Source organism: Euleptes europaea, chromosome 11 (assembly GCF_029931775.1).
Source record: "Euleptes europaea isolate rEulEur1 chromosome 11, rEulEur1.hap1, whole genome shotgun sequence".
Taxonomy (NCBI): Eukaryota; Metazoa; Chordata; class Lepidosauria; order Squamata; family Sphaerodactylidae; genus Euleptes; species Euleptes europaea.
Genome location: NC_079322.1, coordinates 62,515,551 through 62,533,244, shown reverse-complemented (window position 1 = coordinate 62,533,244; position 17,694 = coordinate 62,515,551). Strand labels below are relative to the sequence as shown.

The window sequence follows — 17,694 nt, the reverse complement described above, 5'->3', positions numbered from 1 at the left end:
CTTCTTCTAGTCCACAGCTAACAGTCACAGGAACTCAATGGCAGATTATGAGCTTTCTTTATTCATTTCCCATCCAGGCTCCCTAGAGTGTGGGTTAATTTATTATTAGTAATTACTTTTTTAAAATAAATAATGCAAAAATTAAACTGTGTTTAAAATAAACATGATTGCTTTCTCTCCTTCTATAGGTGTTTACAGGGAACACTAACCCCACCGACGTTGCTTACGGAACTTTTCCCAGGCCAGTTCTGACGCGCTTTGTTAGAATCAAACCTGTAAACTGGGAAACTGGGATATCACTCAGATTTGAAGTATACGGCTGTAAAATTACAGGTATGGACTAAATGCACTGTTGTTGTTATAAATCCCTATTCTACATTACAAACATTTGCAGAAGAGAAGACAAAAGTCAGAGAATAGGAGAATGATCATTAATTGATCCATATTCCGCCCAGTCTAGAAAACACAAACACTGCCAGGAAATCGCGTTATCATTCTACAGCTGACATAAGCAATCCATAATAAACACCATGAAATCAGGCAGTTGTACCATTCTAGCTATCCGTAGGACTACAGAAAACGTTAAAAGCATGGCTGATAGCAATATGTGCCATTCAACCTATCTGCCTTTCCTGTAACTATGTTCAACAATTATTATTCCCCAGGGGTATGACCCATATTATTGACCTGCTGGGGATAAATGAACTCCCATAGCTCAGCTGCTCATGGCATTCTTTTATCATATGGATGAATTCAATGGATGAATTCAAACTTAGCGATGAACTGTGGTTTGTTGACGCCACAGTTGGTTGCACAAATCCTGATTAGTCTACCAGATGTACACAGCAGATTACAAGTTTCTTCATAAATCCTAGCTACTCGGTTACTTTTCTCCTTTCCTGCCTCTAGGCAGAATCTCCAGATGCCATCCCAAACTCCCTTGCATTGACAGGCTGCTGGCAGAGCTTCACTGGGTGTATAGCCTATTCACTATGGATCAGTTGGAATAAATGAAAGGGAAATGGAGCGGTGGCAAAAAAGAAAAAGAAAAAAGAGTGAGCCAAGTCCCCTCCCCCTTGCTTATGGCTGAGGATTGCCTGCCCTCCCCTATCTGTTTTACTGAATTCCTTTAAACTGTTAAATGAAATAGATCTTTTGTATTCCCTTCCCCGCTCCTTGCCATTTCTCTGCCTTTTAAATGTTCCCTTGAAAGAGCCTCAAGTCTCCAGAGCACATTCCTGTTTGGAAAGAAGAAGAAGGAGAAGAAGAAGGAGGAGGAGGAGGAGTTAGTTTCTCTATGCCAACCTTCTCTACCATTTAAGGAAGAATCAAACTGGCTTACAATCACCTTCCCTTCCCCTTCCACCAACAGACTGTGAAGTAGGTAGGACTGAGATAGCTCTAAGAGAACTGTGACTAGCCCAAGGTCACCCAGCTGGCTTCATGTGTAGGAGTCGCGAAACCAACCCAGTTCACCAGATTCGCCTCCGCCGCTTACGTGGAAGAGTGGGGAATCATACCCGGTTCTCCTGATCAGATTCCACCGCTCCAAACCACCGCTCTTAACCACTTCACCACGCTGGCTCTCACCACACTGAGGAGAGAAGGCAAAAGGAAAGAGAGCCCAAAGAAAGTACCAACACCTACAGTGAAGGGGGAAAGTATTTGATCCCCTGCTGAATTTGCCCGTTTGCCCTCCGACGAAGAAATGACCAGTCCATAATTTTAATGGTAGGTTTACTGTAGCTGTGAGAGACAGAATAACAACAGGAAAACTCCCAGAAACCCAGAAGACAAAAGTCAGAGATTGATGTGCATTATAATGAGTGAAATAAGTATTTGATCCCTTTGCAAAAGATGACTTAGTACTTGGTGGCAGAACCCTTGTTGGCAATTACAGAGGTCAGACATTTCTTGTAGGTGGCCACCAGGTTTGCACACATCTCAGGAGGTATTTTGTCCCACTCCTCTTTGCAGATCCTCTCCAAGTCAGTAAGATTTCAAGGCTGATGTGTAGCTACTCGAACCTTCAGTTCCCTCCACAGATTTTTGATGGGATTAAGGTCTGGAGACTGGCTAGGCCACTCCAGGACCTTAATTTGCTTCTTCTTGAGCCACTCCTTTGTTGCCTTGGCCGTATGTTTTGGGTCATTGTCATGCTGGAATACCCATCCTCAACCCATTTTCAATGCCCTGGCTGAGGGAAGGCGGTTCTTACCCAAGATTTGATGATACATGGTCCCGTCCATCGTCCCTTCGAAGTGGTGAAGGTGTCCTGTCCCCTTAGCAGAAAAACACCCCCAAAGCATAATATGTCCCCCTCCATGTTTGACGGTGGGGATGGTGTTCTTGGGGTCGTAGGCAGCATTCCTCCTCCTCCTCCAAACACTGCGAGTTGAGTTGATGCCAAAGAGCTCGATTTTGGTCTCATCTGACCACAACACTTTTACCCAGTTCTCCTCTGGGTCATTCAGATGTGCATTGGCAAACTGCAGACGGGCCTGTACATGTGCTGTCTTGAGCAAGGGGACCTTGCGGGCTCTGCAAGATCTCAGACCTTCACGGCGTAGTGTGTTACCAACTGTTTTCATGGTGACTATGGTCCCAGATGCCCTGAGATCATTGACAAGTTCCCCCCGTGTAGTTCTGGGATGCTTCATCACCGTTCTCATGATCACTGCAACTCCAAGAGATGAGATCTTGCATGGAGCCCCAGACCGAGGGAGGTTGACAGGGTTAGGGTTAGGGTTGTCACCTTCTCACCAAGCTGCTTGGCAATAGTCTTGTAGCCCAGTCCAGCCTTGTGCAGGTCTACAATCTTGCCCCTGACATCCTTGGAGAGCTCTTTGGTCTTGGTCATGGTGGCTAGTTTGGAATCTGATGGATTGATTGCTTCTGTCGACAGCAGAACCCTAACCCCCACCCTAACCCTAACCCTAATCTGGCTGGTTGATAGGGATCAAATACTTATTTCACTCATTATAATGCACATCAATCTCTGACTTTTGTCTTCTGGGTTTCTGGAGGTTTTCCTGTTGTTATTCTGTCTCTCACAGCTACAATAAACCTACCATTAAAATTATGGACTGGTCATTTCTTCGTCGGAGGGCAAACGGGCAAATTTAGCAGGGGATCAAATACTTTTTTCCCTCACTGTAAATGCAGCTGGCACACCAAGCTTTTCTACTGCTCTGTACTTCTCTTCAGGAAGATGTGAGAGACAGTACTATTTTTTAAAAAAATGGGGATAGCTTCACCCAGATGTCACAACAAAACACAGCTGGGACAAACCACAGTGAGCCCGCTGGATATAAACAGTGCAGAATCTCGGCTAGTGCCCCCCCCCCCAACAAACCGCTGGCGGAGAGCACACAAAGCCCAGGAGTTTATTCAGACCATGGGTTTATAAATAGTCAGGTGATGTGACATCTGAACGCAACCAATGTGTACAGTGAAGACACCTGCCAATTCCTGCAAAGGATGAAAAGCAAATGCTAGCACAGTAATGGCAAGTGTATCTATCTAGTCCAAACTGAAAGATTAATCAGATCTAGTCTACTCTATATGCAAAGTAAATCAGTCAGTGAATGATCTTATCTCCACCCAGACATCTGGGTATCTGGCCATCAGTGCAGAGAGAAACAGCAATGAACAGCAGGTGAACAAATCAAGGCTGTTGCCTCCACTTTGCCTGGTCTCTCCTGGAGAAGAATTATATCTTTATTTATATGAGCTACCAAGTTTCACATCAGGACCACAGAGATGACATGCAAAGTACAGAAAAGACCATGAGCCCTTATTAGAGGTTTCTGGCTAGCAATGCATTACAGTTTTTCCCACCTCTAAAGACTTTCCCAGCCACACCAGTGGAAAGGAAGATCTTAATGCAGATTCCTGTGCATTTTCTAATTTACTGCCCATTAGTGAATCTGACAGCAGGTTAGTACAATCTCTTTGTGTGTGCCACACGTGGCACTCGACAGGAGGAGGATGAACTATTAACAATCGATTCCCCTCCCCCATCCTACAAAGAAGGAATTTTAGAAGCAGGGGAAGGTGTTATGTAGATTTTCAGGCACACCGAATAATTAGAGGAGGATTTGTTCGCGGAGCTAATTGTGTCTTAGCTAAAATCAAATGTCATCTAAACAACCTCTGTTTAATTAAGAAGATTGATGAATCCACATCTGAAAACTGCAGCGAACACATATTCCTGTTCTTCTTTCTATGATTCTCAAAGAATTAGAATTTATCTGAAATGATAAGATATGTCTATATCTATCTGTGTGTGTGTAAAGTGTCGTTAAGTCACAGCCAACTTAAGGCGACCCCTTATGGGGTTGTCAAGGCAAGAGACTAACAGAGGTGGTTTGCCAGTGCCTTCCTCTGCACAGCAACCCTGGTATTCCTTGGTGGTCTCCATCCAAATACTAACCAGGGCTGACCCTGCTTAGCTTCTGAGATCTGACGAGATCAGGCTAGCCTGGGCCATCCAGGTCAGGGCATTCCTATCTAGATCCATGCATTTAAAGCATTCAGAACTTGTTGTTTTTGTTCAGAACATGATCTCTCGAAATTAATGGTTTGCGTGGGTTTTTCTGGTTCTCCCGGAAGACCTCCTCAGTGATTGAAAGGAGATTTCCATTAGGGAAAAGGATACCTTCCATCAGTTCTTTAACTTGTATTTTTTTAAAGGAAGCAAAAAGAAGATCTATCAGAGCGTCAAATTAAGAATGAAGTTGCATTTGGTTGCATTTGAGAGCTGGCGAAATTCTAAAGACCATCCAGCATCTCCTCTAGAGTGAAACAGGATAACCCGCCTTCTAGGCCCAGGAAGAACATCCTATACAATAGATACAGCATTCATATATAAGAAAGCTGTGTTTGGGTAATGACCGTGGGACTTCATGGGTAGATAATTTAATGCAGCAATAAAAATGAGTGGTGAATTCTCGATTTCAGATCCTGTACGTCTTTCCCTTTGCTTTTATCTGTAACATAAGGGAATGTGTTGATCTAAACCATGATATTGAGCCGACAGGTACTTTTCCATTTGTGGAAAACATCCTTCTCCTATAGAAGGCTTCTTCTCCATTCATTGAAGTATTCTGTTCACAGAGGGGAGGAATGGTTTACGCTTTGATCCAGCTGATTAATACTGCCCTGTTTTACAAGGATAGTTTAAAGATTACTAATTAATGCACATGAAGTGCTGTGACTACCTAAAAGTAGCCCAGAAAAAACATTTGTTGTTGTTGTTGTTGTTATCATTATGCATTAGATTATCCTTGCTTTGGCATGCTGGGGATGGTATCTGGTCTCATCACGGACTCTCAGATTACAGCATCGAGTGAGGTTGATCGAAACTGGATCCCAGAAAACGCTCGCCTTATCACAAGCCGTCTAGGCTGGGCACTGCCTCCAACTACTCACTCATACACAAAGGAATGGCTCCAAATAGACCTTGGTGAGGAGAAGATAGTGCGGGGCATAATCGTCCAAGGAGGCAAGCACAGAGAAAACAAGGTCTTCATGAGGAAATTCAAAATTGGATACAGCTACAATGGATCAGACTGGAAATTTATTGTGGATGCAAGCAAAAAGAAGGTCAAGGTGAGACTGTGATTTCAAAGGGTGATGGTATTATTGCCTTGAGCAGAAGGCTTAACTTGAAGGCTTCTTATCATGTTATGTACTATCTAGGGAGAACGTACTTGCCAGTAGATAAATATGCATTTTATTTTTTAAAAAAAAGGCTTTGTCATGTCTTTCCGGCGCCCTGTATTCGTTCTCTAATGGAGAATGGCCGGACTCCCATTTAACTCAGGAAGGAACAGGAATCGCACAGATCCTAGAAAAGCATGATCCAATCCAATCCAATCAACCTTTATTGGCATATACCCAGAAACATAACATTAGCAGTGCACAAAAATCTCTGTCCATTCATTTTCAGTTTAAATACAGTTTAAACTTTGGTCCTAGTTTGGACAACTTCCATCAGAAATTCTGCCACCTTTAAAGTGACTTCAGGAATGGAATCATTCAATAAAAACTGGCATACAAAGGATTCTTGGCTAGATTTCATTTTATCAATCAAGGGTAGAATTATTTTCTTCTGGGGGCTGTAGAAAAGCATGAGAAGTCTGCTTCAAGCAATCTAGAGCTACCTTTCTCGCCCCAACCATGCCCTGCACTCCTCTTGCATGCGTTCCTCCAACTGGGATGCTGTGTTGCAGGATATCATAGTCACATCAGTGCTAGATCTAATTTGTATGCTGTTTGTGCTAAGCATGCTCCAGCAAAACGTGCCACTAGATCGAATGAGTTTTGTCATCATTGTGCTGATCTTTCTCACCCTCAGCTAGACAAATTCCATATTTGTTGGACAGAATGTCATCATTATGTCCCATTCTGGCGTTTAGGTCCCTGCCCACAATCAACGTGGCAGTGGGGTATCTTTGTACTAAGTGGAGTATACAAGTTTCATCTTCTTTCCAGGTTTCTCTTACCTGAGCTTGTGAACACTGGGGAGGTAAATATAAATTAATACATATTATCATAAGTTGTTTGAACATCAACAGTACAGCAGTGCCCCACTGCTTCATGAGATTGTCACATCAGTGCATTTAGACAGATTCATTGAGGAGAGGTCTATCGGTGGCTACTAGGCATGGTGAATAAAGGGAACCTCCATATTCAGAGGCAGTAAGCCTCTGAATCCCAGTGCCAGGAGGCAACATCAGGGGAAGGCCTTGGCCTGTATGCTGTTATTGGACCTCCAGAGGAACTGGTTGGCCACTGAGGCAGGTTGCTGGACTAGCTGGACTACTGGTCCAATTCAGCAGAGCTCTTATGTTCTTATGTTCATTTATGGTGCATGTTTCTTGCATCTTCTGCCTTGCTCCATTGTCCTGTAGCCTAAAGTAAACATGTGTTGGATTATATGGTGTAAATGGGCAATCCTGAAAGAATCCTCTGGGCAGAGGAAGTGCTTGCCTGTCAGCATCAAACATTAGAACTCACCAAAGCCTGGAAAGCAGCATTTGCTCCAATAAAGTCATCACCATATGATGACATCATCAGCACATGATAATTTTGCTATGTCACTTTCAAATGGTGAATAAAGAAGCAAGATGGGGGTACTGAGGAGGCACAAAGGGAGAGAGATAAATAGCCATTGCATTGGTCTCCCTCTTTTCTACATATAATGTATACTTCCGTCCTAAGGAGAACACTAGAGATGCCAGCCTCCAGGAAGGACCTGGGGATCCCCCAGAATTACAGCTCATCTCCAGGCTACAGAGATTAGTTCCCCTGGAGAAAATGGATGCTTTGGAGGGTGGACTTTATGGCACTGTACCCCAGTGAGGTCCCTGTCCTCTCCAGGCTCCATCCCCAAACCTCCAGAAGTTTCCCAACCTGGATCTGGCAACCCTGCCCTTCATCCCCCACCAGAGGCCGGGGGGACCTTGGAACCCTAGAGAACACCCTTTCCTTTGCCCACAGCCATTGTGACACCCCCACATATTGTCAGTTGGTCTTTACAAGGCCCAGGATCCTTCAGCCTTCAGCTCTGAAAATTTCTTGTTGTTGTTTTTAAAATTGATAGAGGTAATAACACCTTTCCTTGAAAAAACCAATGATAAACATTAGGCAAAATCTTTGATGCACTGCAGTTCTTCTAAAACAACTATTTCTTCATCATTAGTCTTGGGAATTTATGTAACAGTGCATCTGTTTTTATAATGACCTTGATGCACCCACCAAAGGACTCGCCATAAAGTGTGATGAGTGTATGAATCAACAATGAGATCTAACTACTTGGTATTTTAAATACATATATAAAGTTTTCACATATTCTTTCATACCAGGGGGAAGGGTGGGGGGACAGAGCACACCATATGCTTTTGATGTGGCATACCTTATGCTGCTTAGCCTTCTGGTATTAAATTCAAGGCAGTTGCCGCCACTGTCAAAACTAGCAGGCTTGACGAAAACCAATGCTGGCAAACATATTAAGTCCACTCAGAATTTTTACTGCTAACAAAAAATAAGCTTCAGAGATTAGCACTTTTTTTAAAAAAATGAGGGGGGGAACCCTGGATGTTGTATGACATGCGTAATCCTACTAAAATATTCAACACTTTTAATAATGTTTCTCATACGGGAGGGAGAAATGTATTATAAAGGAATTTGATCAATTCCTAGGATTTAGAAGTCTGCCGGATTTTAAAACAGGACCTTGGCATTTTAATAACGTTAATCAAGCTGGGCTGTACGCAATAGTAACCCCATTGATGGAAAGCCTAAATTAAAAGCCATTCTGTTTCTAGAAATTAAACACAGTTTAATCTCTCCTTTGTCTGAAGGGAAGGACCAAAATTATATGGGGACAACCTAAGATGTTTTGCAGCCCCCAGCAGCCCCACGGCACAAGCTGACCAATCTCAACGAGGACGCTGGGGCCAAACTCTCTTGATGTGCTGCAGCCATTATAATAAATGCCGCTACTCCAATCAACCGCTTGGGTTGCTTCTTGGCTTTCAGGCCAGCCCTGGTACCATAATATATGAATAGCAAGCTGTGGCTTCCCAGGAGCCCAATCATGTGCCGCAGCACACAATCAAGACCAAGGTCTGCAGAAAAGCTTCCTGCATGTATAAGGGCACCAAGGTGCACAAAATGGAACTTCCTTTCTAACGATTATGCTTTTATTCTTCCCTTCCTCCAAGGAGCTTAAAGACGCATGCGTGGTTTATCCATAAAACAACCCTTTGAGAGAGATTGGATTTAGGAATGGTGATGGCCTCAAGGTCACCCACGGAGCCTCACGGCCAGTGGGTGGGGATATGGGTATCCCCAGTTTTGATCTTACACTCTAACCACATGAGATCTGTGTGTGTGTGTGTGTAAAGTGCCATCAAGTCGCAGCCAATTTAGGGTGACCCCTTATGGGGTTTTCAAGGCAAGAGACTAATAGAGGTGGTTTGCATCTTAGCATCCTTGATATTCCGTGGTGGTCTCCCATCCAAATACTAACCAGGGCTGACCCTGCTTAGCTTCAGAGATCTGACGAGATTGGGCTAGCCTGGGCTATTCAGATCAGGGCTAGATCTCTATAGCACCTCTTAAATTGCAACATGTTGTTTGCTTTCAAAAGCATCTTGGCTCTTGGAGAGGAAGAGCTGCTTTGCAGAGAATTTGGAAACCCTGGCCACTTGCACAGTGCTCTCACTTGCGCTTAAATGATATTGCCACTTTCCCCCACTGGGACATCCCCCACACGGTGAACAAGAAAGCCAGCTTATGTATTTAAAAGTTTATATCCCACACTGTCCGGTAGTTGACCAAGGTGTTCTCATCAGTCCAGTGATCTGGGGAAGGGGCATAGCTCAGTGGTACAGCATCTCCTTGGCATGCAGAAGGTCCCAGGTTCAATCCCTGGCATCTCCAGTTAAAGGGACTAGGCAAGGAGGATGTGAAAGACCCCTGCCTGAGACCCTGGAGAGCCACTGCCAGTCTGAGTAGACAATACGGACTTTGATGGGAGTCTGATTCAGTATAAGGCAGCTTCATGTGTTCATGTGGACTATGGGATTAGAAACACTGACATAACACTTCAAGGCCTGCACCTTAAGTGTAAATGGAGGTTCCCCTAGGACTCCTTAACATTTCAGCATATTGTGTTTGACCCAAAACATACTTCTGCCAAAGGAACTCCCCCTGAAGTAAGAGAAAAAAGAGTGAGCTGCCATCGTAGACTTCAGTCTTAAATAGTTTGAAATACTGTCCCTTGTGGCTCCAATCTTCAGGCGAATTAGTTTGGTTTTCTTCCCGTATGGTCCACCTCAATTTTCAATCCTTCCTATTCGTACCATTCTATCCCGTTTCCCTCTCTCTTGAACACAGAGGTCCTGACCCAAAGACCACTGAAATCAGCTGATACAAGCCATTTGTCTTTAGTCAGCTTTGGATTGGACCCTCGAATGACCTTTGGGCCTAAAACAACAAACCTACTCCCTAATCATTGTAAGAATCCATTTATGTATAGCGGGCTTTGCACTAACTGCCCTCCGTGGACCTGTCTACCTCATGGACCTTATTTCTCTTGCTATGCCCCTTCCTGACCTCTCCACTCATCTGTCATTACTTTCCTCTTTCTTCTTCCGATACTTTACCTCTCTTGCTAAAAACGTCTCCTCTAGCCTTGTTCTTAGGGTTGCCAACTGCCAGGTAGTAGCAGGAGATCTCCTGCTAATTCAACTGATCTCCAGCTGATAGAGATCAGCTCACCTGGAGAAAATGGCCGCTTTGGCAATTGAACTCTATGGCATCGAAGTCCCTCCCCTCCCCAAACTCCGCCCTCCTCAGGCTCCGCCCCAAACCTCCACCAGTAGCTAAGAGGGACCTGGAAACCCTACTAGTTCTTGTTCTCCCGAACTGCTTTCTGAAATCTCACGAATCCTTTTGGAGTCTTGCAAAAACTCGCTTTCTTTTTTCATTTTTTCATTTCAAGTACTTTCCAGTTTCTCTTTCTACGTACAACCAAGTAAACCTAGTAGTACAGAAAATGATGCTATCTTTCCTCCACTCAGCCTGTTCTTAAATGACTGGGGTATTTGAATGCACAGTCATAATTAAAGCACAGATAGGTCTAGACTGTGCAGATGACACAAGACAATGATTCAGTATAATTAGGATTCAAGGGACCATTAAATGTCTATTGAATTCTATGCCTGCACGTCACTATATTGTACCGAAACCTTTTACAGAAAAGTTTCCATTATTATATATTGCTATTTAAACTATAATTATGGGAAAGCCTGGATTCCATAGTAACGTGTGCCTATGCCTACACTATAAATAGCATTTCATTTCCTAGTCTCTGTTATGCCGGAGGAGGCTTTTATGAGCTTTCAAACAACACATAAATATAAAATAAATCCTAATAACTACAGATTAATTGGATCCAAATAGCCATGCCTTCTCAATCCTCTTTAATGAGATGTATTTACTGAATGCTTCCTGTATTCCAAATGATGCTATTTTCTTAGCCTATGAAACTCTAATATTTATATTCCTGATTCTGCTTTGTGGTAAGGGTTAATGACTTTGCTTCTGCTGTGCCCTCTTAATCTGCTTCTATTGTCCCCCTCAACTGCAATTTAACTTTTTCCACTTTCCCATTTTCCCTATACAAACCAGAGACTGAAGCTAAGGGTTGAAAGAGCTTTGCAAGGTTACGTGGCATCCTGTTTTTGCATGAACCATGGTTTGTGTAGGGCAAAACTACGGTTAACATTGGGAAGGGAGAGGAAGAATTGCACCAGAAGAGGGCGGAGGAAGTGGTGGTGGTGGAAAGTGTCGTCAAGTCGCAGTAGACCTATGGCGACCACATTGGGTTTTCAAGGCAAGAAAGGTTCAACGGTAGTTTGCCATTGCCTGCCTCTATGTAGCAACCCTGGACTTCCTTGGTGGTCTCCTATCCAAGTACTAACCAGGGCCAACCCTGCTTAGCTTGGGAGATCTCACAATGGCTACCCTGGGCCAACCAGGTCAGAACAGTGAAGGAAGGGTAGGGTTGCCAACCTCCAGGTAATAGCTGGAGATCCCCCACTATTACAACTGATCTCCAGCTGATAGAGATCAGTTCACCTGGAGGAAATGGCTGCTCTGGCAATTGGACTCTATGGCATTGAAGTACCTCCCTCCCCAAACCCCACCCTCCTCAGGCTCCACCCCAAAAACCTCCTGCCGATTGCAAAGAGGGACCTGGCAACCCTGTAGTGGCTGGAGATCTCCTGCTATTATAACTGATCTCCAGCCGATAGAGATCAGTTCCCCTGGAGAAAATGGCTGCTTTGGCAACTGGACTCTATGTCATTGAAGTCCCTCCCCTCCCCAAACCCCACACTTCTCAGGCTCCACCCCAAAAACCTCCCGCCGGTGGCAAAGAGGGACCTGGCAACCCTACAGCTGCCACTCCAAAGATCTCCAGGCATTTCCCAACCTGGAGTTGGAGCCCTACTTTGGGGCCCTACCTTAAGCAAGCCAGGGTCTTAGTACTAAATCTTATACTTATTTCCACCCATTCCAAAAACTGGAAAGTGCCGGTGGTACTATACAGAAACTTTGAAAGAGCAACGAGTAACACACACCAACACCAAGAGAGCAACTGTTGGCCATTTTCTGTAGCCTCCCATCGCAGTGCATACAAGAGAGAAACGCGGCTGGGGGAGGAAGGGATTTGCATTCCTCCTTTCATGGGGCCTCCTCTGCTTTGTCAAAGTCTGGATTATTTAGGAGGAATGTATTTCTCTTTGGTGTATGCTGTGCTCATCTTAAAGCGCTTAGTACCTGGCAGCTGCAACGTTTATCAAAGCAAGGAAGGGTGGGGGGAGGAAGGGAAGAAAGAAGATTCAAACTTCCTGAGTGGAAATTCCCTAAAATGCCACCATTACCTTTCATCTTGATTCCAAAAGAGAGCTTGGCTGTAATCGAGCCAGCTCTTGTTAAAGTTAAACTCAAGCACATGCGGCTTTTTCCATGTATTTTTTTTTTTACTTTTGTGTGTAACATACCAGTGTGTGAATGGTCCTTGTTGGGCCAGGATGTAGAATTTGGGGAAACGCTTTCAGGATTAAGATGAGAAATGTCATTTTTTGTTTGCTTATTTTATTTATCTGCTCGATTTCTAGCCCACCTTTACATAAACCCAATCCTGGCAGTTTAATAACAAAAGGTAAACCAAAACTAAGAATAAGATCATAAATAATTATACACCCACCAACCAGATAAATTAAATTGTAGAAGAAGTACCAAGGTAGAACCATAAGTCTTAAACCTTACTAGGTAATAGTCAGTCCAGAACAAGGACAGAATATAAAACTCCCCCATTTACAATCCATGAAGACAAAACTGACTTGAGAGTATGCCCCACTATATGTCTGGGAGAGCCTCATGGTTGTCGTGGGGGGCCTGAATAGGGTTGCCAACTCTGGGTTGAGAAATACCTGGAGATATTTGGGGGGGTGAGGAGGGGGGTTTGGTGAGGGGAGGGACTTCAATGCCATAGAGTCCAATTGCCAAAGTGGCCATTTTTTTCCCAGGGGAACTGATCTCTATTTGCTGGAGATCAGAGGTGATAGCAGGAGATCTCCAGCCACCACCTGGAGATATTCGCTCATACCAACATTTGAACTAGCTACATAGCAGCCCGTGTTGTGTCCTGAGGAAGATTTTTCAAATCGAAATGGGAAGAATACCGGATCCCTGTATTGTTATTACGCCTTTGATACAGGTCAAGGGAACTTAAGTGTCCAAGCACAAAAGCCACACACTAGTCGTGACAAGGCTTGTTAAAGAAGACTGGCTTTCACAAGTTGTATTTAGTCTCTACTCTTGGACTTCATTTCATGGGACTCTTGGCATAGGGTCCCAGATTTTTGTATTTGTCATGTATATTGTACGTGCTTTGTGTACATTTCCACCTGAACAACACTCACCTTTTGCATATATGTGGTATTGGTTATTACTGCTGCTATTTGGTTTTTACCTACTGTGGCAGCTGGCTAACTTGTTTTTTGCACACACTACCTGGAGAATGGCAACCCTAGGCATGAAGTCCTGAGTTGCTCCCATCGGGACAATCTCAACAAGCACCGCAAGGCTCAAGGGCCTCAACACCCAAATCTGAGATTGCTTCTGTCAGCTCAAGCAGGGAGACCATTGGGCAGCAGACTAGGCAATACACCTATGGAATCCTTATTCTGTCCCGAGTCCCCTGCATCAGGTACATCTACTCAAAGTCGGGCCTCTTGCTGAAAGAGCACCTGGTGACTGCTAGAGAGGCCCAAAAGACTGTACCAGGAGACCTGGAGGACAGTTGGGAGAGATCTCATCCTCCTCCTCCCCTACCTTGAAGATCATTTCAGAGGGTAGTCCTGTTGGTTTGCAGTAGAAGAGCTCGATTCGAGTCCAGTAGCACCTTAGAGACCCACAAGATTTTCAGGGTATAAGCTTTTGAGAGTCAAAACGTCCTTTGCCAGATACAAGAATCCTACTTGTATCTTATGAAAAGAGCATTGACTGCTAAAAGCTTATACCCCGAAAATCTCGTTGGTCTCTAAGGTGCTACTGGACTCGCATCAAGTTGTCTTCCTCTACCTGCGATTACACACCAGGTTGGCCTCCTCATCCATGCCAGTCTCCTCATTATGAACCTACCTGGCCTTCAGAAGCAGCACTTTTAGACTTGATGAATGGCCAGTAGGATAATTGAGGGTCCTTTAAGTGAGAGTGGAATCAGTAGAAGGGATGGACACACCTGGTTGATGCCTTTTTCTCCTTATCTGGTTAGGCCACCACATCTCTCTGCCTGCTAGTAGCTCAATGGAGGTTCTCCTTTTCCCTCTCCCTGTATCAGCTATGAGCAGGCATATATTAAGCACACTGATGCAAAATGGTTGGCATATGGGACAAAAATAGCCTCCCCTGAACCACAAAGCAGAAACGAACAAACAAAACCCCACAGCTGCCCCTTACCCAGAATCCCGTTCCCACCCACACAGCTTTAACACCGCAACTGTTCCCAGTAACAGGAAAATTTTAAATATCCACATTTCCAGAGATTATAATTCAAATTTTAAAAGGTGGTCCCCTTCATTATCTGCTCTTTAACCCATACTCACATTTAAATATGTTAGGGACTGAAATGCTTGTGTCCCTCACAAGCACACAAAATAGCCAGATAAATTCTAGTCCTGCTGTTATGCTTTATCATGAATTATTTTACATTTGATGCTCCTTCACTGAGGACAGAGGAGCCCCATGGCGCAGAGCGTTAAACTGCAGTACTGCAATCCCAAGCTCTGCTCACGACCTGAGTTCAATCCCGATGGAAGTCGGTTTCAGGTAGCTGGCTCAAGGTTGACTCAGCCTTCCATCATTCCAAGGGTGGTAAAATGAGTATCCAGCTTCCTGGGGGTAAAGGGAGGATGACTGGGGAAGGCACTGGCAAACCTCCCCGCAAACAAAGTCTGCCTTGGAAATATCGGGATGTGACGTCACCTGGTGCTTGACAGGGGACCTTTACCTTTTTTTCACTGAGGACTCTGCCTAGTCTGTCAAGTCTTGGTTGAGATCTCTTTTGTGGATACCCCCCAAAAGTGAATTATACCTCCCCAAATCCCATCCTTGACCAGGTTACCCATGCACCCTCCAAACATGTCTAGTAGCATATCCTAGTGGGCATATAAAAACAATCCTTTCCTATGAATAGTTTTACAGAATTCTGTTTTACAGCTATTGCTTCTAAAGTTTAATTTGCTCCCTTGAAACAATACTGTAGTTTATAAGACTTTGAGCAAGTGGAGCAAATCAGAGGGTGCTTTCATGCATGCCAATAATGCACTATCAATACACTTTAATGATCATTTGCAAGTGGATTTTGCCATTTCACACAGCAAAATCCATCTGCAAAGTGCATTGAAAATGGATTGAAAGTGCATTATTTGGCATGTGTTAAAGCACCCAACGTTAAAGTTTCTGGTCTTTTATGCAAGGACGTTTCCCCACGGTCAACCCTGCCGATTGCTTCGGGGCTTCTTTTTGAATATGCATGCCTTTTCTGCCCGTCAGAAGTCAGCTCACTCTCCCCGCGGGTTTTGCCCGTGTTTTCCGGATGCTGTTTCAGCCAGAATCTGGAAAATGCAGGCAAAACACGTGGGGATAGCGAGGCAACTTCTGATGGGCAGAAAAGGCATACATAATAAAAAGGAAGCCCCAAAGCAGTTGGTGGTGGGGGTGACCACGGGGAAACATCCCTGCATAAAAAGCCTCTCTTTGGAACAGTTGTATTATTACAACTACATGAAGAGTGGCAGAATCTAGTCCAAAGCGAAATCTCCCTGCTCCACCAAGTCACCCATGTAAATTTCAGATTGGAACCTCATTTAAAACGTGTCTCATTAAAACACTTGACTCCTCTGGTGGATTGATTTGCAGAAAATGAAATGCGCAGCTTCTCAGAGACACTTTTAACTATCTGTTCCTTCTTCTCATTTAAGACTGTCACGTCAGCCACTAAATAAAATGGTTAGGAGAAGGACTTGTGTTACCTGTCACTCGGCTCAAATGCTAGCAGCGTGAAAAATCGCAGCTGGCTAAAAGCGAACATGTGATTATTAAGCAGCATTCTGTGTGTGTGTGTGTGTGTGTTCTGCAGATTTTTGAAGGCAACACCAACTACGACACACCCGAGCTTCGTGTTTTTGAGCCTACAACCACCAGGTTCATTCGTGTCTACCCTGAAAGAGCCACCCATGGCGGACTGGGGCTGAGGATGGAACTTCTGGGCTGTGAAATTGAAGGTAATTGCACAGCCTAAGATTAATCTGTTGCATACATTGTTTTTCATCCAACACACCAGCTGCTTATGCTACTGTTGAGTAAGAAACATTTGGTCTCTATATTCTCCATTAGCTTTTGATCTTGTAGTAATGCACTTTATAACTGTAGTTATAATTTTAGAGATGAAAATCAAATCCCTGCCTTAAAACTGTAGACCAATAGACTTCAGCACTGGATGTTAGAAAAGGGAGGGAATGAGAGCCAGCGTGGTGTAGTGCTTAAGAGCGGTGGTTTGGAGCGGTGGACTCTGATCTGGAGAACTGGATTTGATTCCCCACTCCTCCACATGAGCAGCGAATGCTAATCTGGTGAACTGGGTTGGTTTCCCCACTCCTCCACATGAAGCCTTTAAGAGGGGAGTGGACATGTTCATGGAGGAGATGCTGCATACCTATTCTCTCCAGGATCAGAGGATCATGCCTATTATATTAGGTGCTTTGGAACACAAGCAGGATGCTGCTGCTGCCAGACCTGGGTTTGGACCAAGTGCAGAAAGTTCATCTCATCTCCCTTTACTGAAGTTGAAATCCATGTTTCCAAATATGGATCTTAAAATCATATCCTTCCCATAGACCTGATTTCAATGTGATCCTATTAGCCTTTGCACATTTTTGGTAGGAATAAGGAATAAGCCAAACATCTTCTCTCCACCCCACCCCCCATGCTAAGAAAAGAAATTAACGGATATAGAGGGAAGCTATTACTTAATCCCCTGTTCATTCCCCACTCTTCAGTTTGAACATCCCATTAATGGGAGAGCAAAGGGCAGGAAATGAGAAGATGATGCCTAAAAAGGAAAGTCTCCTCTGCGAAAGGGGGGGGAGCGTTGCTTCTGTGCTGTAACAAATAGCTTTCTCCTTCTCACTGAGGAAACCGCTCACAAACCCCAGAGCATCCTTCAGGCTGAGCCTCTCATGGTTTTCCGTTTCAGTGCCTACCACTCCCGACAGCAACCTTGTGGACGAGTGCGATGACGACCAAGCCAACTGCCACAGCGGAACAGGTGATGACTTCCAGTTGACAGGTGCAGAGGCCATGCTCATTCCATCGCAAGACCATTTTCGTTCAGATCCCTCCTCGGTTGTCCTGCTTGCCTTGCCTTTATCACTTGTGATTAAAAAAAAGTGACAGTATAAGCATGCAATTTTTGTTGGGTCCACATGGTTGGAGCCCCATGGTTAGAGCCTGATTACCATCTTGATGCATGCAAAAATAGGACTCTCGATCCCTTTAAGGATTTTTAGTTGGATCATCCATTTGCCCTTTTACCCCTTAATTCATTGT

At 44.3% G+C, this 17,694-nt stretch overlaps 1 protein-coding gene across 1 annotated transcript in view; it reads left to right on the top strand.

Moving 5' to 3' along the window:
* Positions 1 to 17,694, top strand: part of NRP1 (neuropilin 1) — a 175,720-nt gene that overhangs the window by 112,760 nt on the left and 45,266 nt on the right. The window contains exons 8-11 of the mRNA XM_056857120.1: positions 189 to 333; positions 5,282 to 5,613; positions 16,226 to 16,370; positions 17,342 to 17,534. Of these exons, the coding sequence (XP_056713098.1) occupies positions 189 to 333; positions 5,282 to 5,613; positions 16,226 to 16,370; positions 17,342 to 17,534 (815 nt within the window). The remainder of the gene's footprint in view (positions 1 to 188; positions 334 to 5,281; positions 5,614 to 16,225; positions 16,371 to 17,341; positions 17,535 to 17,694) is intronic.